The following is a 23269-nucleotide window of genomic DNA, read 5'->3' as shown; positions in this document are numbered from 1 at the left end:
TCACCCAGACACGCTTAGGTTACCTTGATCAACACCATGTGCCATACGTGACTTGCTGCTGTGACTTTGTGCAGATCTGTCGTGGTTGCAACCCCTGGGATTAGCATAGGGGATCCGGCGTCGTCGGAAACATCTGTGTTTTAGTCTTTGCTTAACAGGCCGCTATCAGGGATAGCATTCGGCTTCAAAATATTCACCACACCCTGACCAGTCTCTTTGTGGCCGTTTACATCCACTCCCTCAGCCGCAGGTACGGCTTGAGTCAATTGAGGGGTTTGGTCTGCTGCGCCTGCATTTTCAGGTGTACCGCCATTTCCTGCGTCATCCTTTTCCCAGGGCTTCTTTCTCCGGGGCGTTTTGTCGACTTTACTCGACCCTGGCTCCAAGACAGTATCGGGAATCTCTTCAATTCCTGGCACAGGAATATTGCGTGTGATCAGATCCACTATGGCGGCGAAGGAGGTTGGATAAGGCGGATCAGGGTCGGAGGAGGATTCTGTGGCTGACTGAGCGGAGGCTGTTTGGGCTGTTGAGGTAGGTTCCTCGGCCGAACGGGCAGGATGTGGTTCTGCTACAGGTAAATGATGAGGCTTGTTGTGAGCGTGAAGCCAGGCCGAATATGCGTCGGGGTCTATAGGGTCAAGGTTGAACTTCCTAAGTCACAAGAGGTGTTGGTTCAGTAACAGCATCGTCTGAAATTGCGAACGTCCGTCCTACCCCGACCACAGAGAGTTAAAGCTGCTCACCTCGCGAAGTAGAAACACTGCGTTTGTAGAACCAGTTCCGCCTTTTCTTCCAGCTCCTCTCGGGTGGCAGGTGTCTCCGGGTGGCCGAGAATGGTAGCAAGGCCTGCTTGGTATTCCTGATCGGCGTCGAAAGCGTACGAGTGGAGGTGACGATAGACTGCTTCGTCGGTGTGAGGAGGGGTAGTGGTCGCCGTGGAGGGTTCCTGGGTTGCAGCTGTGCTGGTCATCGTCGCACTTGAGGAATCTCGAACGCACCCCGGCCACGATGACACAGGCACAATACTCAGGAGGTCAGGAAGTCGACAGAGCAGGACCCGGCAGAGGTAACGGAGTTGCTGTTCCAGGTATGGTATGTCAGTATCCGTACACGTAGTATCCATGCATGTGTGTACCCAAAAGTGCACGATGCGGTTGAACCTCGGCAAAGACCTCGCGTTACTCTCTGCCCCAACTTTCCACTTGGAGTCGCATCTCACCTAGCATCTCAGATGGCTGAGGGCGAGGCTACCATATGCTTATCGCACCCCCAGGCAAGGCCAGGCTGGGTGATAGATCCCTGTGTCTTAGCCTGTTCGGGATTGTTTGTCGACTTGTTCAACGCACTGTCAATCTCCCTTGTTTGTGCTCCACATGGAAAGGCCGCAGAAATAGCGTTCTTCGAGAATGAGCCAAAGACAGGGCGACGAACCGCACGACGATGATCTTACACAACCTCCTCTGCCCGGAATCATCTCAGCAACGGCTGGTTCGAGAGGAGAGCGTGGCTACCATGTCGGGCCAGCATACGTTGGAAAGCCGACTGACGAGGTCTGGATACGTACGGCTGCGTTCACTCATATGGTCAGTCAATGCTATCTGGGTGGACGTACAAATTGGGATTGTCTCCTCATATGGCGTACTGTAGTACGAGTACTCTCCTTTGGCCGATCCAGACCAACAGATACGGATCTTCCTACTTGCTCCAGGCTCCAATGACCCCCTGTTGCAAGGAGAGTTGATCACAGCATCCATGCCCTCGACTTCCTCGTCCCAGGAGCAAGTGCAATCACCATACGATGCACTTTCCTATGTCTGGACAGGAGAAGACAGAAATGTGCTCCAGCCACTGGATGGGGAGGGCGACTCGGCAGCGAGCAGCAAAGTGCCCTTTTTCGACAAGTCAATGCACAAACTGGTGCCCCTTCTGACATCGGATTTCAGAGTCATTCCAATAACAGAGACATTGCACCACGCGCTTCTCCATATTCGACATCCAACAGAAAACCGGGCGTTGTGGGTAGATCAGCTGTGTATCAGTCAACAGCACCCCTGGGAGTTAGCGATCCAGGTGCCCAATATGTACCGAATCTTTGGCGGAGCTCGATCTGTCATCTGCTGGCTCGGTCATGTCAAGCCGGAGATAAGAACGTTGATGCAGTGGGCAGAGGAGCTTGAGAATGACCACAGTACCGCCAAATTGCCTCAAACGGAACAATCCCCGGATGAGGAGCCGACGACATTTGTTCCGGCAGGCCCAATGAACGTCCTGGTCCAAATCCTCTCACGGGAGATCGAGGCGGACACATCTACTGACATGTCTGATAGGCTCAGGACAGTCCTCAATGGATATCTGAATTTGGCATGGCCAACGAGAGCGTGGACATTCCAGGAGGCCGTTGTGTGTCCGAGGACCATCATCCAGTATGGGTCCAGCGCTGTCAAGTTTGACGCGTTCATCACAGTTGTTGATGTTCTATATCACATGGCTTTTCGCCATGAGTCGGCTCCAGACCACCAATTCCAAACAGCGCTTACGAATGGAGTCGACTCGCTTGCCATGGTTGCGAGTTTGCGGAGCATTGTCGAGGAGTGGGAACAGGGCCACACTGACATGTCCTTGCGATGGCTCTTAACACGAGCCAGACAGAGGGTTGCAACGGACGACCGCGACAAGGTATACTCGATTTACGGGTTGTTGAACATGTTGAAGCCTGCGGAATGGAACATCAGTGCAACCAATTATGATACGCCTGTCTCCCATGTATACCAAGCCGCGACGGTGGATTGCATGAATCGAGAGCAAAATCTAGACATGCTCTCAAGGTGCTGTGCAGGGAACGATGCGGGTCACAACTACAAACTGCCCTCGTGGGTGGAAGATTGGTCCGTCACCCAGCCGCTCTGCCCCCGTCCCATCTTCAGCACTTACTTCCGCACCCAAGGCAGCTCTCGAGCAGTCTACGGGGCAGCCAGCCGGCACGCTCCTGAGGTCACATACCTGGACCGAGCACATGGCCTCCTGCGTGTCAAGGGGATAATCTTCGACACAGTTGAACGTGTTGTTTCAAGAAAGCCCGAGGACGCACTCGATGCGGATGAATTGATCCAGGATGGAATCCCGGCCGCGACCTTTGCAGGACAGGCTTTCCCTCCAATCCCAAGTGGCAGTCAACTAAAGTTCCATATCACGGTGGACATGCTGGCACGCTCGTTCCCAGCTGACGGCGATTCCAGGATGGCAGGGCTCCTGAGGACTCTGCGTGCGGACCTGGAGGAAATCTGGTCCGAATGGATTGAACTTGCACTGGCCCCGGACCTTCCAGATCCGTATGGCGGCCACTCACAGAGGCTTGGTGCATTTTGGAGGGCGCTCGTCGAAGACCTGGACCTCGCTTCGGGGGCGCAACTTGAACGACTGCCATTGGAGTTTGACGAGCAGGTGCAGGGCTGGGTTGAAGCGACTGGGAGTGCGACTGGGTCTGGGACTGGGACTGGGACTGCGCCTGCGACTGGCAAGACATGCCAGTGGACGCTCTCGGACGAAGCGTCGGCCTTCTACGACAAGTACTACGCGACGTGGATGGCTCGTCGCTTATACCGGACTCGAAAAGGCTATCTCGGCCTCTCTTGCGACTACGTGCGGCCCGGTGATAAGGTCGCCTTGCTGTACGGGGGTTCGCTGCCTTTTCTGCTGAGACGCCAGGGTACAATCAACTTCAGGGGACGGGGACCAAACGTGGAGGTGGAGGCGCAGGGCACAATCAACTTCAGGGGGTCAGGACCAAACGGGGAGGTGGAGGCGCTGAAGTCCTCTTCGGTAGCGTCGTATGTCCTCATCGGTGGTGAGACCTACGTTCATGGGCTGGCAGATGGTCAAGGACTGGACATTGCAGTGCAAGAAGACATGGCGGCGGAAGAAATTTATCTTCTCTGACTTCTCTTCTCTGACTTCTCTTCTCTGACTGGGAATATATAATTGATCAACGAATCCAGCTTCTCTAACTAGGAATATATAATTGATCAACGAATCTAGTTTCTCTAACTAATATAATTAATCGACGAATCTAGCTTCTCTAACTAGGAATATATAATTAATCAACGAATCCAGTTTCTCTGACTGGGAATATATGATTAATCCAGGAATCCAGTCTACTTAAGAGAAGTCACTCGCCACTCGCGGCCGGCTCGCTAATATATAGTATCTGTCTAGTCCCTATCCCACTATAATAGCAAGATGCGTCTAGTAAGGTACCTATGATAGCAAGATACGTGCCGGTGCGTGCAGTAGTACCTAGTACCCGGGTATCCGAGGCCTCAACCGCCGAAGCTTTCGCAGGGATAAATTGATTAATTGATTGCCCTGATCTCGGAGATTTCATATCAAAACATACCCTGATCCAGAAGCTACGTAATTGATGTAACTTGAACGAGATTCCATATCAAAACATACACTGATCTAGAAGCTGATTGAAACATACCCTTGGTAAGGACCCAGAAGCTAATTGATGTAACTTGAACGAGATTTCATATCAAAACGTACATGTACCCTGATCTAGAAGCTGATTGAAACATACCCTGACCCAGAAGCCAATTGATATAACTTGAACCACTCCCCTTCGAGAGAACCACACCACCTTAAGACTGAAAGAACACTTGCCGTACCTACCTACCTCAGCGGCTTTTCTGGATTCAGGCTCCACCACCCCTCCGAGAATGATGGGCTTAACTCGGCAAAGCACAGTAGAGCCTCTGGTGTGCTGGAACACTTGAATCACAGTAGAGCCTCTGGTGTCCTGAAACACTTGAATCACCCCGTATCTCTCAACCTAGTTGCAACCCTGGAAGCGGAAGGGAAGCTGCACGGCCCAAGTCGGATGATACTCCCAAGGTAGAAATTCGAGTCGAGCAAGGGGCGAGGATATCAGGATGTCAATTCGATCAAGGGGCAAGGTTAATCAGGATGTCGAGCAGGGTAGATGGAGAAGTCCAACACAAGAGACAAGCAGGGTAGAAGGACAAGTCCAAGACACGCAAAGTAGGGTAGAAGAAGTCCAAGACAAGCCCAAGACAAGCAGGGTAGAAGAAGTCCAGGACATCTTCACCACTGGCCGCTGCGGCGTAGTGACAACTGCTATTCAACCCAACTGAGATCTCAGTCAGACACTTGTGCTCCCATGTCACACCCACAGACACAGAAAACTGAACCCTTAAGCGGCGGAGAGGATTTGGGTCTAGGGGTCACGCCCACAGGCGCAGGAACCATTTGAGCGGACGGAGCGGAGTGACCGTGCAGAGAGGATTTGGATATACGGAGAAGATTGGGTATACGGAGAGTATTTGGGTATACGGAGAGGATTTGGGTAGACAAGTTCATCAATGGTCGATTTTGAGGGAAAAGTCTACATGCGGCACGCCTTGGTGGACGGCACTGGTGGATATGATATCGATGTCTGACACCAGGACACCATGTTAGCAGGAGCAGGAGTGGACAGGAAACCATGTTATGGACACAGATGCACAACCTACCGTTGTTGATGTACTCTTTCACATTCGCCTCGGTGAGCCCGCCACTACTCTCCAGCAGCACCTGCTTCTTCCCCCGCCATCGATCTTTCAGACTCCTCGCGGCGACTTTCAGGCCGTCGCCGTCGAAGTTGTCCAGCATGACCACATCGGCACCGGCTGCGATGGCCTCGTCGGCGTCGGCCTCGGTCTGGACTTCGACTTCGATCTTCAGCGCGAAGCCGCCGACCGCACGGGCAGCCTTGACCGCGTTGGTGATGCTGCCCTTGGCCCAGATGTGGTTGTCCTTCAGCATGATCATACTGCTCAGGTCGTGTCTGTGGCCGTCAATGCCTCCGACCAACATGCCGTATTTCTCCACCAGTCGGAACCCCGGCGTCGTCTTTCTGGTCCCGGCCAAAACCCCTGTGTAGCCTGCCCCTCGCACCAGGTCCAGCATCTTCTTGCTTTTGGTCGCCACGCCGCTGCACCTCGCCAGCGTGTTCAGAGCCACTCTTTCGCCCAGGAGCAGCTTCCGCGTCGGGCCCGTGACCGTGGCGACTTTGATCTTGCCGCCGGACTGCGCTGGGTCCAAGTACGAACCCTCGTCGTGATGCCATTCCACTGTACACTCCAGCTGCCGGAACACTTCGTCGAAGAAGGGTATTCCCGCAAGCACGCCGGCCGATTTGCAGAGCAGCTGCGCTGTGCGCGGCGCCGACCCGACGACGAACCCTCCATAGTCGAACGACGGCGTGTCTTCGGCGAGCCAGGCGGTGATTTCGGTCGTGAAGTGCGACGGGAGGAGGTCCGCCAGGCTTCCGTGGGATAGACTGGCTTCGGGCGGAGGAGCCAGGTCGGCTGCGGAGGCGGAGGGAGCTCCGTTCGTGGCCGAAGTCATCGTCCTGTGTGCTCTCTACAATTGACGGCCGGAGAGGGAGGATCTGGCTACGAGCCGTGTGGGAGGAGCTTGGATTGGCCGCGTAGCAGGTAGGAGGTAGGGAAATATCAATCAACTAATTAGATTGACTCACTCCGACCTGCTTACGGATACAGTACATTGCTATTCCACAATCGAGAAATTTACCCCGCAAGGACGTGGGAGAGAGGACTCATTGATGTTCGCTACACCTTCCTCTATCGACCCCAGGCTCTCTGTGCAAATACTGTACTCCGTACATCTACGAATACTCTTCAATTACTCTGTACTCTGTGCTCTGTACTCGTACTCTGTCCCGCGGAGGGCTCAGTAGATGCATTGGTCCCTCGGTCGGGTCATTTATCCATCCATCATCTTAGTTGCTCAGCATCGGCTCTGAGAGCCCAGAGGACCGCCGCCATTTATGGTATTGGATACAACAAACATCACTATCGCTCTCCATAGCCCATATGCACTGATAGCACTGATACAGATACACGCGATCTGCAGAGGTCTAGACGGTTGCTGTGTCCCTTTCAAACTCGGCCTGATCAACCACGCAAACGGCCTTGCCTTGCATTTTGCCGGAATGGGCGAGCTCCAGCATTTTCGGCACCGCGTCGAGACCGTAGAACAGATTCGTTTCGACCTTGATATTGTGCTTTGCCGCATCATTGAGCATCTGCTGGCTATAGTCCTGGCCGGCAATCAACGTGCCCTTGATTCGAATGTCGCGGAAAACCAGCTCTTGAAAAGCAACACTGACCCGATCCGGCTGCGCAGCTTGCACCATCGTACCGTGCATTCGAGTTACGGCGCACGCGGTATCGGCGGCCGTTGGGTGATCGCTGACGTTAATGGCGGCGTGTACGCCCAGTCCGTCCGTCAGGGCCTGGACTCTTTCGACCACTTTCTCCTGGCCGTCTCTTGCATCAAAGATGTGTTTTGCACCTACTTCCTTGCACAGTGCCAGCGCTTCGTCTCGAGCATCGATTGCCACCACGTTGATGCCCTTGGCCTGTGCGAACTGGATCCCGAGATGGCCCAGCCCGCCGCCGGCGCCAACAATGGCGAGCCACTCCCCCCCCTTCACCGAGCTGACCATTAGGGCTCGGTAAATGGTACAGCCCGCGCAGGCAAGAGGAGCAGCACTGGCGAAACTGACTTGGTCCGGAATGTGGCAGCTAGTCCTGCTGTCGACGACGTGATACTCGGCAAAGGCCCCATTGGTAAACACGCCAATGTGGCCTTCGAGGTTCGGACAATATTGATGCCAGTCATTCGGCCCTGTGCAGTTGTAGCATTTCCCGCAGGCGTTTTTGGGTACGCCCGACATAACTCGGTCGCCCACCTTGAAATTGTTTACTTTGGAGCCCACGGCCTTGACAATCCCCGTTCCTTCATGTGATGCCGTGCAGGGTAACTGGGTGGGGAATTTACCCTCGAGGACCATGAAGTCCGTGTGGCAGAGAGATGCAACGACGGTTTTGAGGAGAATCTCATATTCCTTGAGCGCCGGAGGAGTAGGCACTTTGTGGATCTTGTACGGTTGGTTGAACTAGAATTGCGTCGGTTGGGTTCATAGTATCGCCAATTGCAATGGGGGTCCTATACCTCTACGACTTGCACCGCTAGCATTTCACTGGGAATCCCTTCGATAGCCATGTTGCACAAGGCTATTCTGATTCTGGTTCGATGCAGGCAGAGCAGAATTAATATGATCGGACTGCTGTGTCAAGATGCAAGATGTCGGTCTGGCTGTTTGTCAACTAAATAGGATAGAGAAATGTGAGAGTGAAGAGGATGAAATGATGAGGTATACTGGCAGGTAGTGGTAGGAATATGGGAAGTGGTGATGAAGTGATAGGTATAGTAGCCGATGGGCTGGAGGTGATGACATATACTCAGTAACTCCGGGGAATGTCTCTGGGCACACACTTCGACACACCTGATTAGGCAACTCCGAAGTGTCGATGTGTGTGCCCTGAAAACATTCCCTAACTCCGGACACGGAACTCTCGCGTTCAGCGACCATCACCATATTTGAATTCTGACGGGTGGGTTAGTCTTACTCTAGTTGGGTGCAGGAAGCTCTCCAAGCCCATCACACACTCACACACCCCGTGCCGGACTTCAAATGTACTGGAAGTACGAGTATTCTATTGCATCATGCTCTGTTGCCTCCTGTTAGACCTTTGCTCGCTTAACCTTCCTAGACGCGTCCAGAAGTAATCACGTGATGTACAGCTAGTGCAGTTGCACTAGTCCAGATGCGGCTGGTAGCTATTCTTGATCCAACGACAATCAACAAGCAACAATCCACCGAAAGTCATCTAACAGTTCGAGTCCATCATCTTCCTCTTCCTTTGTCTTCCTTTGTGCTCCCGCGGACTCGGATGCAAAGCACGGCGTTGTGGAACTGTAATGCAATGAACAGCGTCTTCTCGCCTGAAGATTAAACCATGGCAACATACTCCGTACTGTGGGCTCCTTCTTCTGACCCCGAGCTACGATGTCGATGTCTGTTGACATTAGCTATGAGTGTCTCGAACACCAGAGGTGAAATACTAGACCCGTTATGCAACCGATAACCCGACAACAAATTCTATATTTCTTTCTTCAGCCCTATGGCATACCACTTGCAGTGGAAAACCAGGCAATGACTCCTTTGTTTGCAATCTGCCAATTTTGATGCGTTCGGAATTCCTTTAAGGATGAGACCTCCTGTTGCTTCTTCACCTGTTCTGTCCTTCATACAGTTGGAAATTACTGACGCATGACCAATTTGCTTGACTACCGCGCCGCTCTTCTTCTGAAACTTCCATCCCGTCGACCGTCCTGTCGCTTACCCATCACCCTTTGCTCGCCGACGACATGGCGCGTATTGGCCTGACGCATCTCGATGAGCCGGACTTCAACCCTGAGAGATACTTGGTCGACTATGATCCCGCCAATTTTCACCCGCGAAAGGTTGGAAAAGACCTCAATCAGCAATGGTACGACGCGAGGAAGCATAGGGGCGCATTTGGCGGCAAAGTGGAGAGCGAGGTCTTCATGCTGAGAGATCTACATTTTGAGGAAGACCCCGACCATGACGCCGAGTGGGGACCGGTCAGGCTCCTAGGTGCAGGAGCATATGGCCGAGTTGGACTCTGGCAGAAACGAAATGCGAAAAACGTCCTCATCGACGAATTGGCTCTCAAAGAAAGCATCTTGGTCCGAGGGGCGGACGTCAAAAGAACCGAGGGAAGCAAGATCAACCAGGATAGACCGCGACTCCTCAAGGAAGCAGTGATTCAACATGACCTGAATGTGAAGGATGAACGCGCTGCTCCTCACCTGAGAAGGTACAAGTTCGTCTCGGACCACAGGTCGAATAAGGAGGGACGGTATCGAATGTATTTGGAGTTCTGCCCACATGGCAGCCTGGATCATTTAAGACGGCTCTATCGCGCATGGGATCATTACCTCCCCGAAGTCTTCGTCTGGCATGTTTTTCATCGCCTGGCCATCTCCTGTGAGGCACTTCGTGACCAGCCTCCTGCCGAGAGTCTAGCTATAGAACTCGACAAGTTCTCGAGCATTTGGGACGACCAGGATGACGAAGCTCTGATCTGCCTGCACATGGACATGAAGCCGCAAAACGTGCTTCTCGGCTACGAGCCCGAGGATCCAGAAGAGAACGACTACCCCGAACCGAAGCTTTCTGACTTTGGCTTGTCAGAATACACGGGTCCGAGCGACGACAGGAATCCGTTGTTTTATTGGTGGCGAGGAACCACGGCATACAAGGCAACGGTAAGCACCTACTTGGACAGGATCGATGATCTCCAGCTGACATGCAGATTAGGAACAAATTAGCTACGGGGCGCATTGGGTAACCCCACCCAACGGAGCCATGGTCAGAACGCACGACGACAGGAAAAGGCGGCTTGACTACAAGCGGGCGAAGCATATGCAGCGCGTATACAACCAGGCGAATTATGCCGGCGATGTGTCGTTTGATCATTCTTTGAATGTAAGTCTGACCCGGGTACTCCGGACACGATTCCTGTCACCGGTCTTTGCGAGACTATGCAGCCGCTTCTTGGGCTTCTCCAAATCTGGGACAGGAACACTTGGTCGTGTGTTGTGTTGTTTTTCTGGTCCTAAACTGACATGATGGCAGGTCTACGGTGTCGGAACCACAATGTACGCGGTGGCGACACTGGCCAAGGACCGGCGACTCATGCGCATCCGAGCAAAGCACTACAAGAAATACCGACAGAACGGGAACCACCAGATTTCGAAAGTGCGCACCAAGCTTCCGGGTGTGTACAGCAGCCGGCTGCGAGAGCTGATCCGCCGTTGCATCGACCCGGACCCGTCCAACCGACCGAGCCAGCTGGAATTGATGGACGCGACCCGCAAAGGCCTGCGGGTGGCCGAGGATCGGGCCCTACGTGCGCGCGAGAAACACCACGCCGAAACCGGCGGCAGTCCCGACGAAATCCCTCCGCCCCTACCGTCGGAGAAGCTGTACTACCATGACCATGAGATCAACAATCTGCCGCAAGGCCCTGCCGGGTTCAAGCCTCTCATGGACGACTTTAATTACCTGATCCGTGATGAGTTTGTGAACCCAGACATTCCGCGCCTGAAGCTCCCCGCGGCCAAGTACCGCAAGTTTCCGGACTCTTGGAACAAGCCCAAGGCGAATTGGCGCACGCTGTATTCCAAGACAAATCGGGAATATCTGTGGTTCCGGCCGGTGAACTGATATGGTCACGAAGTAGTCCTGCGAACGTGTGGGAGAGAAGGTGTGACCTCAAAGCGAACGGGTTCGAGAGAAGGTGAGGCCTCAAAGCGAACGGGTTCGAGAGAAGGTGAGGCCTCAAAGCGAACATGTTCGAGAGAAGGTAGCGAACATAATCTTGATACTACGAAAAGGGAAGAGGAGGGCGAGGAGGTGGTCGTGGTCGTGGAGGAGGTGGTCGTCGAGGTGGGAATGGAAGATGCAACAAGAGCCCAGAAGATGAGCATTCTAGGAGACCACTCCACCACGAAATGAATCATGTCATGATATCCTGGGGAAATATGTTTATGTTTGAAGCCACAGCTTGATTTGTCGCTGTGCGAATGCGAATGCGAATGCGAATGCGAATGCCGGATGGAGTTGGGAGAACAATGGTGATCGGTACTGATTAGGAGGCGTTATTCTAAGATATTAGATACTGTACGTACATATGTATCATCGCATCGTTGCATCATCGCATCATCATATTATTGCTTGCTATTCGTCGCGTTGTCGCTGTTCGTCGCGTTGTCGCTGTTCGTCGCGTTGTCGCTATTCGTCGCGTTGTCGCTATTCGTCACGATGTTGCTTTATTCTTTATTCACCCAGTATGTGTGTGTGTGCGTATGTGTCGGGTGTCGGGTGTCGGGTGTCGGCGTGATCAACATAAATAGGATAGGACAGGATAGGAACCTTGCATCAGTGATACCTTAGGTAGGTACTCGTACCTAAGTTGATTGAATATTGTATTGTATTGGTCTTTCAAGCGGAAGACAGTTGCTCAGCTAACTTATACAGGACTTGTTCAAACACGACAGGACAGACACGACAGGACAGACACGACAGGACAGACACGACAGGACAGAATAGCTTAGCTTACTACTACAAGTATACGGTACAGCCACGTTATACCGTCGTTAACTGGGTTCAATCGGCACCAAAATTAGCTCGAAGCCGGAGTGAGTGTCATGCCCTAATTCATGTCTACCATGCCATGGCCATGCTGTACACAACCAGTCCCATCGCGGCATTAGAAGTCGTCAACAACCTGTCTTCCCTGACGAGCCACTCCTGATGAGCCACTTCCTAATGAGCCACTTCCTGATGAACCACCTTCTTTGCCGGACCAAGATCACGGTCAACTACATTGCATCGCCCCGGTCGAGCTAAGCTCTTCTGGACCCATCGGTGGGAAACTCATCCGACACAATCAATCTCGTGTTGACATTCATGCTGCCCAGCTCGTTGAGTAAGAGCTTAAACGCATACGGTAGAGTCATTCGGACCACGTTCGACCCCGGTTCACCTGCCGTGCTGCAACGCTGGCACCATCGACCAAAGGCCATGAACCCGCAGGACTCACACACGTCGACTTCATGCTTGTCGCTGGATAACATCAGCCGCTCGCGGAGTAATTGGGACGCGCCGTAGGCGATGAGACAGTCTCGCTCCATCTCTCCGAGTCGTAGGCCTCCATTTCTCGACCGACCTTCTGTCGGCTGACGCGTCAAGATGGCTCGTGGCCCTCGAGATCGACTGTGCATCTTGTCTTGGACCATGTGCTTGAGCTTCTGGTAGTAGATAGGACCCATGAAAACGTATGCAGGGATAGGCTCGCCAGTGGTGCCGGAAGTGAGGTAATCCTTGCCATCGTAACTGTATCCGGCTTCGATGAGAGCTTTCGACATGTCTTCCAGCTTGCTACCTCCGAACGCAGTGCCGTATTCGAATTTTCCTTTAAGAATGCCGGCTTTGCCAGAGACCAGTTCCAGCATCTTGCCGACCGTCATCCGAGAGGGGAAACCATGCGGGTTCATGATGATGTCTGGTGTGATGCCACGGTCTGAGAAAGGCATGTCCACTTGTTCGGCGATAATCCCCACCACACCCTTCTGCCCGTGTCGGGATGAGAACTTGTCCCCAACTTCTGGAACCCGGGTCTGTCGAGTCTGGATCTTGATGAGCTGGTTCCCAGATTCCACCTCGGACACCATCACTTTGTCGATGTAGCTCGGATCATAAAGCCGATATTTCTGGGCCTGCGGGATCAGGGCAGTCCCGAGGCTATTGGACCCTGCATCCGACAAGCCGGAGGAATTCGAATTCTCAGGGATATACTTGTTGACGTATACTTCGCCTTGACTGACTTTGGCACCGACAGACGCAATGCCATCTTCGTCAAGCAAAGCATGTGCTTTGATAGGCACGCCATTGTCCATCGTAGGCCCTTCGACGGTATCTTTGCTGCCATTTGCATAGAGTTTCAGACTGACTGGATATTTCCGAAGGACTTGACAGCGACCAAAGCCACGATCAACCGACGCTTTATTGAGAACAAGAGCGTCCTCGATATCGTATCCGCTGTAAGACATAACAGCTACTGTGGCGTTCTGCCCAGCGGGAAGTTGGTCGTACTTGACCAGTTCAATGGTTCTCGTTTTCACCAGGGGCTTCTGTGGGTACACCATGAGGTAGAGCAGCGTGTCAATCCGTAGAAACTGGTTGTTGGCAATAAATCCGATGGCTTGCTTACCCATAGCACATTGGTAGGTATTTCGCGGCGATTGGTTGTGATGAGGGTAGGGAATGAGGCCGGCAACAGCGCCAAGGATGGTGAAAGGCTCGATCTCCAGGTGAGTGGTGGTGGCGTTGATATCAGACTCATACATTGCAATGTTGCTGTCGTTTTCTTCGTTGACATCCAGATATTCCACCAAACCACGTGCCAAGAAATCGTCAAAGTCCATGGACCCTTGCCTTAAGGACTTGAGGTAACGCTTGGTGACTTTGGATTTCTTGTCTTCGACAATGATGAGCGGCCGACAGATTCGTCCCTCGTCGGTCGCAACATGGATCGTGCTGTGATGGTGATTGATAAAGATGGAGACAAACTCGGAAATACGCCCTGATCTCCGCAGACGTCGGAATGAAGTTAGGAAATGTGATGGATGCCTTGTGGTTGCCACCGGAGTTCCGTTCAAAAGAACAAGATATGAACCTGGGGTGTAAAGCTCGTTTCCGCCCACAGTGACCACATCTTCAGCTCCAAGCATGAAGATGAGACGTTTGATCGGAGCTTCCTCATCATCAGTGGTGATGTGTGTCATGAGAGCAAGGTTTTTGACCAGTCCACAAGCCTCACCTTCAGGTGTATCGGCAGGACAAAGCATTCCAAAGGACGATGGTTGGAGCGCTCTAGGACCACTGACTTTTCGAGTCTTCTCGAATTGACTCGATATTCGGGTCATCATACCGAGAGAGGCAATGAAGCTCAGTCGACTGAGCAGATGAGTGACGCCTGCTCGGTCCATCCTGAATCGCTTCAAGTTCCAGTTGCCGGTCGCAATGGCTCTGTTCATTCCCTGCGTGATGTGGTTTGCGTGACCCATCATGACCGTACATGGATCAGCCATTTCAGTTCTATTCGGTTTGCGCAAGACCTTGTCCATGTTCATCTTGATGTCGTAGTTGTATTTCTTGAACAAGTCTTCGAACAGGAGGGACAGTAACTGGCCAGCCAGTTCCAAGCGTTTGTTGCCAACATAATCTCTGTCATCGACGAGCGCCGGATTTTGCTTCGCCATCAGGACACGGCGGGCCATGTGTGCCACGTAGATGGCTTTTGGTCGGAAATTCAGGTTCTCAATTGGGACGTGAGCAATGAAAACGTTACTGACCGCCTCCAGGGCCTCCTGGACGTAGTTTCGGCGCGATTGCCCAAACGGCGTAGGTTTCCGGGTGATCTTGATCCGAGCTCCAAGATAGTCCAAAGCCTGCTGTTGTGTATGGATTCCAAGTTTGATGGTTTCCTCGAAATTAATCGCAAAGTCGTCTTGCAAAGCTTCGTGGGGTCCGGCTACGATGGCCATCATATCCATGTCCGCCGTCACGCCCATTGCCTTCAATAGGATACAAATAGGAACGTCCTCGTTCAAGATGTTATGCCGCATATACAGCATGTCTTTCTTGAGGACAATGTAGCTCTTGGATTTCCTGGCGTGGGTAGAGCTGGTGACTGAGGCGGTGATAAGCTCTTTCTTTGAGTCAGCTTCCACGATGATACGGTTTTTGCTCAGCTGTTCCTGAACCAGGATGACCTTCTCAGTTCCGTTGACGATGAAGTAACCTCCAGGGTCCAAGGGGCATTCGTCCATTGCACACATCTCAGCCTCCGACTTGTTCGCGAGGACACACCTGGAGCTCCTCAGCATGATGGGCAGGCGACCTATCGGCATCCCTTTCCGTCGATAAGCAACCTTGGATTTCGTGTATCTGATGTCAACAAGAATTGGCGCTGCATAAGTCATGTCACGTAGCCGGCATTCGTTGGGTGTGACGGTGGATTCTTCCTTTGAGTCTCTGAAATCGCCCATGTGCTCATCGTATCTCCTGGGCTTTCCGACGTAGATGTTTTCATATTTGATGTAGAAGTCCGGATCAATATCGCTCGTAATGACTGGCTCGGCATCGATAATCTTTTTCAGTTCGACCTCGACGAAGTGGTTGAAAGAATCAATATGCTGTTTGACCAATCCCTTGACTTTGAGAAACGCTGGTAGCAGGTTCCATTTGTCACGAGCAGTATCGATCGGGTCTGTCAAAGACTTGTCATAGTAGAAAGGTTCCAGAGCAGCATCGAAGCTGTCAGGATGGTGATGGGGTTTACGGCTGTGTTTTTCACCCTTGGGGTCATCCTTTGAATTTCGCCCGGCTAAAGGACCGTCTCGAGGAGTAGATAGTTCGTCGACATGGCCGTCTCTAGGACCGCTCTTGCGAGGAACAGTCTTCTGGATACAACATCAGCTTTTGTATACAAAAGCTTGGCCAGAGAGTGAGGGCATATCGACATACCTTTGGGATCGGGTTTCGGGATGCCGGCTGAGGTGCGGCGACTGAACCGTCGACTTTCCTCTTTGGCGGCATCGAGACCGTTCATCGAGGGAAAGCAGGAGTACTAGGTATTTCCAGAAGTCACACCGACTCACACTCGCTAGACATGTTTGCCGCAAAAGAACTTTGGAATGCGGGTGAGAAACTGTTTGCTGAGTTAAGCCCCAAGATCACAACGCGGCAAGGTGGGCAACACAAATCCGCACATCGCATGCCACAAAAATTCTGCCGCACCAGACGCCCGCTGCGAGTTTTTTAGGCAGGCGGTGAAGAGAGGACATGAGGAGGAAGGTTTGGCGAGTCATTGCTTACTCATCCGCCACCAGCTGATCCCGAGAGCGCAGGCTGCCTGCTCTGCGGTACCGAGCTTCACGTTAGGTATCCGTACTCCGTACTGTACCTGTTACACACGCGAACTACCTAGCCAAAAGATCCTACCCCCAGGAGAAAGTCTGGACAGGTCAGCCGTTCTGGAATATGACCTTCTCACGAATGCACTGTTGCCTGAAAAGCCTACCTACGCATACTGTATCCGTACTCCGTAGACCTTCCGACTTTGCGAAACATTACCAACAAGATAGTCAGAAAAGCTTGTCTTCGGACTCCTTGCAGCCTTCATGACGGCAAAGTCAGTTGGGCGGGTGATGTGCTTTGACGGCCTTTCATGCAGGGGACTGCAAGCCCGGCAGCGGGCACCCTGTAACCTCCCGCCCTATCCCTGAGTGAGCTTGGGACCCATGCCTCCGACCTGGCTTCGAGCCTCAATCGACTCTAGCTCGAAAGCAGCGTGGGAGGACTTTGGACCTCCAGTGACAGCAGCAATCCCGAGTCCAGGCAACGGCTGCATGTGTACGGATACTATATTATAAATGGGTACGGGCCAGTTGCTCTTGGTCAGGCAAGATCGTAACAGCCATCCTGAGCACGAAGAAGCAATGGGAAGAGAGACTCTACGGCAGGGTTGGGACGCAGGGTCGGCTTAGGGCGACATCATCATGCATCAACTCTGTTCCTCTTCCCGACGGATTGTCGTCGAGGGGGCGCTCTTCGGCACAAACGTTAGACGGGGGTGCTTTTGGCCACAGCGAATCTGGCATGTTAGGTCCCGAGTCGCCTGGGATTCCCAGCTTATGCAGGCGAAGGCTTCACAACATCCAGTCACCCACTTTCTGGACTGGATCGGGTCACACTCGTGTCGGGAACAGTGGTTTGAACCTCTTATCCCACGAGGTGCCTGTCCATGTGCTCGTGTGTCTGTCCGTCTCGGGTGCCGAAAGGGTGGAAAATGAAAGGCAGGGCCCATGGTTGATGTCTCAGCGATCCCAGCCAGGCTGTGGGGTATGTGCCTCCCGGAATGAGAAGTTGGGATTGGATTGGATTGCGCCACGCAGATCCGCGAGCAGAGTGAACCGGGGGGTTCCTCGTTTCTGACCAAATGCCATCCCTCATGCAGGAGTACAGTACCTTTGAGCAGCTGCATACGGAGGACGGACTGCATATATGTATTCTTACGATTACCACCAAGAAGCGTAACGATGCGTCCTGATCTTGATGGCGGGGAACGCTCTCCTGAGCTGTAGCCAGCTATGCGTACTCCGTACAGTACGGAGCACTCACTATTCGAGTGGAATCATGGTCCTCTGGCCCAAGAGCGGGCCCCTTATTTCCCTTCCTCTTGACCGCCTTTTGCATGCGCCGGTGGCTTCTGCTGGGATTGGGGAGCCAGAGGCGCCTAAAGCCCATCAGAAGCCAACGCTGCGTTTCCCCACATCTTGCAAGATTGAAGAAACATCCGTCCGAGCAGACGATGTGATGGGTTGGTTGTTGGGTCGGCCTCTAACCCCTCGAGAGATGAAGGCCGATCATCTTGCGATGCACAGCAAGATTTTTTTCATTCGATTGGCGCGCAATGGAGGTGTGCAGCGCCATGGAGGTGATTTGCTCAAACAATATCGCCGCCTCCTTGTGGCCTACAGGCACTGGCGAGTGCCATCAAAAACATCGTCTAACCCGGCCTAGAGGCGTTCCTCGCCTTTCTGCTCTGCTCCGTGGGCCTAAGGCCTGGTGTCAAGGGGGGCCGAGTGCTGGTCGGTCCATCATCATCACCATCAGTCCACCAAATGGTGCAACGCCCACCCACCTACTTTCTACAGCCACTACTGGCACGTTCAATCTTCGCTGAGCCAACAGGTAAGTCCAGGGGTTTCGCGTCGAACGATTTGACCAGCCTCGTCTTGCGGATAGCTCCAGGTACTAAACGGCCTGGAAGAGGGGCAGGCATATTATGTCCGCCTCAACAACCAGTGGAACTTATCGGTCTTCTGAAACAAACGAGGCCTTGAGACCCTCCTGGACTACTATATTATATCCGTACACACTCTCCGTACTATAACTGTGCACTCCAGACCAGACTTTGGCTGGCGATCTCAAGCAGGTTCTTTGTCCGCCGCGCCCCTCGCCTCTTGAGCCCTGGTCAAGTGGGATGGTTAGCCCCGAGTGCCTAAGCAAGGAGAGGGGCCTAAGGGCCCAAGGGGGTTAAGGAGCCCCAGTAGTTCCGCCCACGGCTGTCGTTTAGTGGGCAGAGGGCAATCCCCAGCCAGAGAGCGCCCACGCCCAGCTGCAGCATGGCTCAACCCTTATTAAACAACCTCGTCTAGGCCGGGTACCCACGCTGGCTTCTGGCGCTTGCCTCAAAGCGAACCGCCCGAGAGAAGCCCCCCCAAGGGCGTCGACAGAGGGAGGGGGAGAGTGTTGCTCGAGTCGCAGCAACCTGTCGAGGTCGAGGTCCAGTCCATGCCAACCTCCATTGCTACAGTCCTCTCCAGACTGATCCATCCACTCTCCTGCACCCTGTACTTCGACACCTCCCTGTAACATTATTTCTTTCGTTTCTTTTCGTGCCGTTTTGTTGTTTTCTTATCACGGTCCTTAAGGAGCATATCTTGGCCGTCGTGCTGCCTCCGAGTCAAGCACGTCCGCAGCGTTGGTGCTGCTCTTCCTCGCTTGTCGTGGTCGCTGTCCCACCACCCGCACACTGGACGGCCACCCACGGCGTCTAATTCGCGCACCCGACCTCAGAGGACGACTTGGAAGGAGTGGAGGTCAACGTTGTCGTTGGACACAAGTTGCATCCCTGGAAGTACGAGGTACGTGATGGCTACAGCCCACAAATGCAGCGTGACCTCTCGCTTCTGCTGTCTGGGAGGGATCTGGGTCACAGCAGGCTCCATTTCCAGGAATACCACTCTCTGCCTCTGGCTATACCCAGGCAAGCCCTCGAGCTGTAGCTCTGGTCCTGCTTTCAGTAATGTTTGCTGACGGTGTGCCCAACAACCAGACGTTCGCCATGGCCTGGTCCAACACCCTCAGTGGCCGTATGGAGGAGCTACGCTTCCCGAGCTTGCGTTCTCCTGACCCAGAGGGTCCGCTCAGTCCAAACGCCTCTACCGCGCGAGACCAGAATCCCTTCTTCGCGAACATCCATTCCTCGTCCAACGATGCCCGCGCGAGCCTCCAACGCCGCTTCACAACCGACTCGAGCAAGATGCCAGTGGCCCGGCCATTTGGACAGCAATACACTGCAATAACTCCGAGTGTGGTAGGTGACAAGCTTGTGTGATTGAAACCCAGGGTTATTGTTCTTGCAAATAACAGCCTATTGTCGAGCTGGAATGTTGGTTGTGAAGTGAATCGGGTATCGAGCCCTATAAATATCTCGGCTCTACCCCTTCGAACTGTTTCACCCTCGTCCGCTATCTCTATCCACCGATCTACATCCTTGTTACATCCACCATCTTTAGACTCGTCATGGAGACTAATAATCATCCGCCACAGGCGAAGAACAAGCAGATCTACGAAGACATACAGAGTGCCAAACGGAAGGCTGAGGAGCAGTTGCGTCTTCTGGAACTACAAGAACGAAGTCTGCAGATGGGAGCCAGCACCCACGACCTTGATCGAATCTCAACCCGCCTGAATAGAATCAGCCTCAACGGCCCTGTGAGCGAACCAACTACTCCTCCTGAGTATGCAGAGAGTGCATTCAGCAATCGGTTCTCCCGTTCCAGCCGTCTGTCCATGAACAGCCTCATGTCCCCTCCAGGCCTCGGCAAGCGCTTCTCTCAATCCAGCTCTCAGGTCACCTCGCCTCCGGGCAGTCGTCTTTCGGGCAACGGTCTGTACAGTCAACCAGAGAAGCCTTCTGCCAAGTCAGTCCCTGGATCTCGTCGCGGATCTGACGAGGACGAGTACTATCCAGAGGATATACCCACCACACGGGCTGCAGCAACGTAAGTCCCCATGTCTGGTCCTGTGTGGATTGATCCCTTGCCATTGTCCTCAGTTGCCCCTGAGGCACGTGATGCGGCGGTATTCACTTTGGTCTTACCCACGTGACGTCCATTTCTGTCTCTCACATGCCCACGTGATATGCTCTTGTGCTGCTTCAACAAACAATCTGTCACTGCACCATGTCTCTCAACGCGCCTCATCTCTAACCCCTCGTCCACCTTTGTTCTACCTTTGTTCCTCGTCTAACCTTTCTGTCAATAGGCTTAACCGCTTTTCCATGCCTGTCAATCCCACTCGCCACCCCCATCGTCTCAGCATGAGCGGAGCTGCACCCGCCAACTCATTTGGCCTGGCCAACACCACCAGCTTTCTCTTTGATGAAGACGACGACAAGCACTTGTCACTCCCAGTCGATCTGAAGTCTCCAGTTGCAAAGGCATTTGCCCAGCTTGAAGGTGACGACACGTTCCCCACTTTGACGAGTGACGGCCTCAAGGTATGAATGTCAACTCATGCTGCCCTCGAACACCCAACTGACTCTTCTCTCTTAGCTCTCAGCCAACTCGGCAGCTCTTGACCTTGCCAATTCCAAGACTCCAGACCTCGACTGGACTCTTGGATCGCGCTACCGACCAGCACATCAGAGCATGCCGCATACGGATTCCTCCATGTACCGCCCGGTTCTCAGCAACCTCAACATCAATAGTCCTGTGGTTGACCGCCCAGCCGATCTGTCGCGCCGCAAGTCTCAACGCCATTCTATGGGAGTGACCTTCGAGGAAAACTCACCTCTGCCGTCCTCGCTATCTACATCTCGTCCCACTTCTCTCCAGACATCGTACTCCACCAACGACGTTCCCACTGTCAGAAAGTCTCTCACTCTCGACTCTACCCCCACACCGTCCAAAATGCAGGCTGATCAGCAATTCCATAACCACAACATCAGTCTCGGCCGCGTTCCTGCCAATGCACTGAACAATCGTCAGAGTCGCGAGTTGACCAACGGATCTGCCAAGGTCGAGGACAAGGCCAACGGGGCTGCGACCTCTCTGTCGAGCCTGCATGCGAGCGCTGCGCCATTCAGCACAGTTGTCAACGCATCTGATGCGAGCATGACCAACCTATCTGGTCCAACCACGGCCTATCCACCGCCTCAGTCTTACCCTTACAACATGCAGACCTTCAATGTCAGTCAGATGAACCCACAACCTGGCATGGGCGGTGCTGCTCCAGGCTACGGCCAAGGTCAAGTGATTCTCGGGATCGGCAATGGTATCAACCCCCCAGCTTCGCGTGCGGTCGCCGGGCGTCGCAACCAAGCCGACGAAGCTCGCTTCAACAATGTGCCACTCGAGACTTACCGCGGCGCACTGTATGAGCTTTGCAAGGATCAACACGGCTGCCGGTATCTCCAGCGCAAGCTCGAAGACGGCAACGAGGAAAACATTCAAGCCATCTTCGTCGAGACTTGCCCTCACATCATTGAGTTGATGACCGATCCCTTCGGCAACTATCTCTGCCAGAAGCTATTTGAGTATTGCAATGAGGAACAACGCACCACTCTGATCAACACCGCAGCTCCTGCTTTGACCACCATTGCTTTGAACCAACATGGTACCCGTGCACTTCAGAAGATGATCGAGTTTGTCCGCACTCCGGAACAAGTTGACACCATCATACAAGCCTTGTCTGGCCGGGTGGTCGACCTCGTCCAAGATCTCAACGGCAACCATGTTGTGCAGAAGTGCCTCACTCGTCTTGGGGCTGAGCGCTCGCAGTTCATCTATGATGCGGTTGGCAAGTACTGTGTGGTGGTCGGCACCCATCGACATGGATGTTGTGTTCTTCAACGTTGCATCGACCATGCTCAAGGCTTTCAACGTGCTCAACTCATTGCCCGAATCACCCATTGTGCCTTCGACCTGGTTCAGGACCCATTCGGCAACTACGTTGTTCAGTACATTCTCGACTTGGACGAAATTGCGTTCACCAAGCCACTGTGCGAGAGCTTCTTGGGCAGGATCCCAGCATTGTCCAAGCAGAAGTTCAGCTCCAACGTCATTGAGAAATGCTTGCGCACCGCGGATACCGACACCAAGCGACGCATGATTGAGGAGATGTTCATTGGCACCGAGCTTGAAAAGATGCTTCGTGACGCATTTGCCAACTATGTTGTGCAAACCGCCATGGACTTCGCCGATCCGCACACCAAGATGCGACTGGTCGATGCCATTCGTCCTATCCTTCCACTGATCAAACAAACCCCCCACGGACGGCGCATTGCAGGCAAGATTCTCGGGAACGAACCTCAAGGCCGGGGAGCGCCACTTGCCAATGACAACCTGCTCGCCAGTTTCAGTGGTGGTCGCGCAAACAGTCGCCGCAATGTGCAGATTGTCGGTGGTGGCTTCAACACCATGCGCCCTCCTAATGGATACGGACCGGGTGACATGGGCAACGAGAACATACCTTCCAATGGTAATACCTACGGCATGATGCACCATCCCACCGGTGCTGGCGCCCACGATTCCAACGCCAACATGTACAATGCACGCCCCTTTGCAAATGACATCGGACAGAACGGCTATCCTGGGTTCATCAACGGGGCAGTTGGCGGATCCAACAATGTCCTCTGATGGGTGATTCCCCAGCATGTGGCTCTCGACACGATTATGATCACGACATGATGAAGTTTTTAGCATTTTTCTTTCCACCCATGCATTCATAGCGCCACAGCGAGATGTGCTTTCCCTTGTCACGACGCGCTCGATCACGACTGTACCAAACCCACACTCAAAAGCGCTCCACAAATATCACGACCAACGCATTCACGGCCCAAGATGTATTATGCTTTCGGAAAATGATTGGCCCAGAATCAGTCTGGCACTG

The 23269-nt window shown here is 53.3% G+C and overlaps 7 protein-coding genes across 7 annotated transcripts; 3 read left to right on the top strand and 4 right to left on the bottom strand.

Moving 5' to 3' along the window:
* Positions 1-140: 140 nt before the first annotated feature.
* A1O3_00816 (uncharacterized protein) lies at positions 141-973 on the bottom strand (the record flags this gene model as incomplete). The annotated part of the gene is made up of 2 exons (XM_007730966.1): positions 141-654; positions 747-973. 2 exons carry the CDS (start codon positions 971-973, stop codon positions 141-143), a joined length of 741 nt encoding a protein of 246 aa, XP_007729156.1.
* A 782-nt stretch (positions 974-1755) lies between these two features.
* Positions 1756-3939, top strand: A1O3_00815 (uncharacterized protein; the record flags this gene model as incomplete). Its single annotated transcript, XM_007730965.1, has 1 exon — positions 1756-3939. One exon carries the CDS (start codon positions 1756-1758, stop codon positions 3937-3939), a length of 2184 nt encoding a protein of 727 aa, XP_007729155.1.
* Positions 3940-5378: 1439 nt separating this feature from the next.
* A1O3_00814 (nicotinate-nucleotide diphosphorylase (carboxylating)) lies at positions 5379-6408 on the bottom strand (the record flags this gene model as incomplete). The annotated part of the gene is made up of 2 exons (XM_007730964.1): positions 5379-5455; positions 5532-6408. The coding sequence occupies 2 exons, from the start codon at positions 6406-6408 to the stop codon at positions 5379-5381; spliced, it is 954 nt and encodes a 317-aa protein (XP_007729154.1).
* A 532-nt stretch (positions 6409-6940) lies between these two features.
* A1O3_00813 (uncharacterized protein) lies at positions 6941-8091 on the bottom strand (the record flags this gene model as incomplete). Its single annotated transcript, XM_007730963.1, has 2 exons — positions 6941-7984; positions 8041-8091. 2 exons carry the CDS (start codon positions 8089-8091, stop codon positions 6941-6943), a joined length of 1095 nt encoding a protein of 364 aa, XP_007729153.1.
* A 1209-nt stretch (positions 8092-9300) lies between these two features.
* On the top strand, positions 9301-11185 carry A1O3_00812 (serine/threonine protein kinase; the record flags this gene model as incomplete). Its single annotated transcript, XM_007730962.1, has 3 exons — positions 9301-10224; positions 10277-10444; positions 10595-11185. 3 exons carry the CDS (start codon positions 9301-9303, stop codon positions 11183-11185), a joined length of 1683 nt encoding a protein of 560 aa, XP_007729152.1.
* Positions 11186-12366: 1181 nt separating this feature from the next.
* A1O3_00811 (DNA-directed RNA polymerase III subunit RPC2) lies at positions 12367-16123 on the bottom strand (the record flags this gene model as incomplete). The annotated part of the gene is made up of 2 exons (XM_007730961.1): positions 12367-15987; positions 16052-16123. The coding sequence occupies 2 exons, from the start codon at positions 16121-16123 to the stop codon at positions 12367-12369; spliced, it is 3693 nt and encodes a 1230-aa protein (XP_007729151.1).
* Positions 16124-19436: 3313 nt separating this feature from the next.
* On the top strand, positions 19437-23016 carry A1O3_00810 (uncharacterized protein; the record flags this gene model as incomplete). The annotated part of the gene is made up of 4 exons (XM_007730960.1): positions 19437-19688; positions 19925-20379; positions 20642-20876; positions 20932-23016. 4 exons carry the CDS (start codon positions 19437-19439, stop codon positions 23014-23016), a joined length of 3027 nt encoding a protein of 1008 aa, XP_007729150.1.
* Positions 23017-23269: the final 253 nt, after the last annotated feature.

Source organism: Capronia epimyces (assembly GCF_000585565.1).
Source record: "Capronia epimyces CBS 606.96 chromosome Unknown aczIQ-supercont1.1, whole genome shotgun sequence".
In the NCBI taxonomy this organism is placed as follows: Eukaryota; Fungi; Ascomycota; class Eurotiomycetes; order Chaetothyriales; family Herpotrichiellaceae; genus Capronia; species Capronia epimyces.
This window is presented reverse-complemented; position numbering and strand designations above follow the sequence as displayed.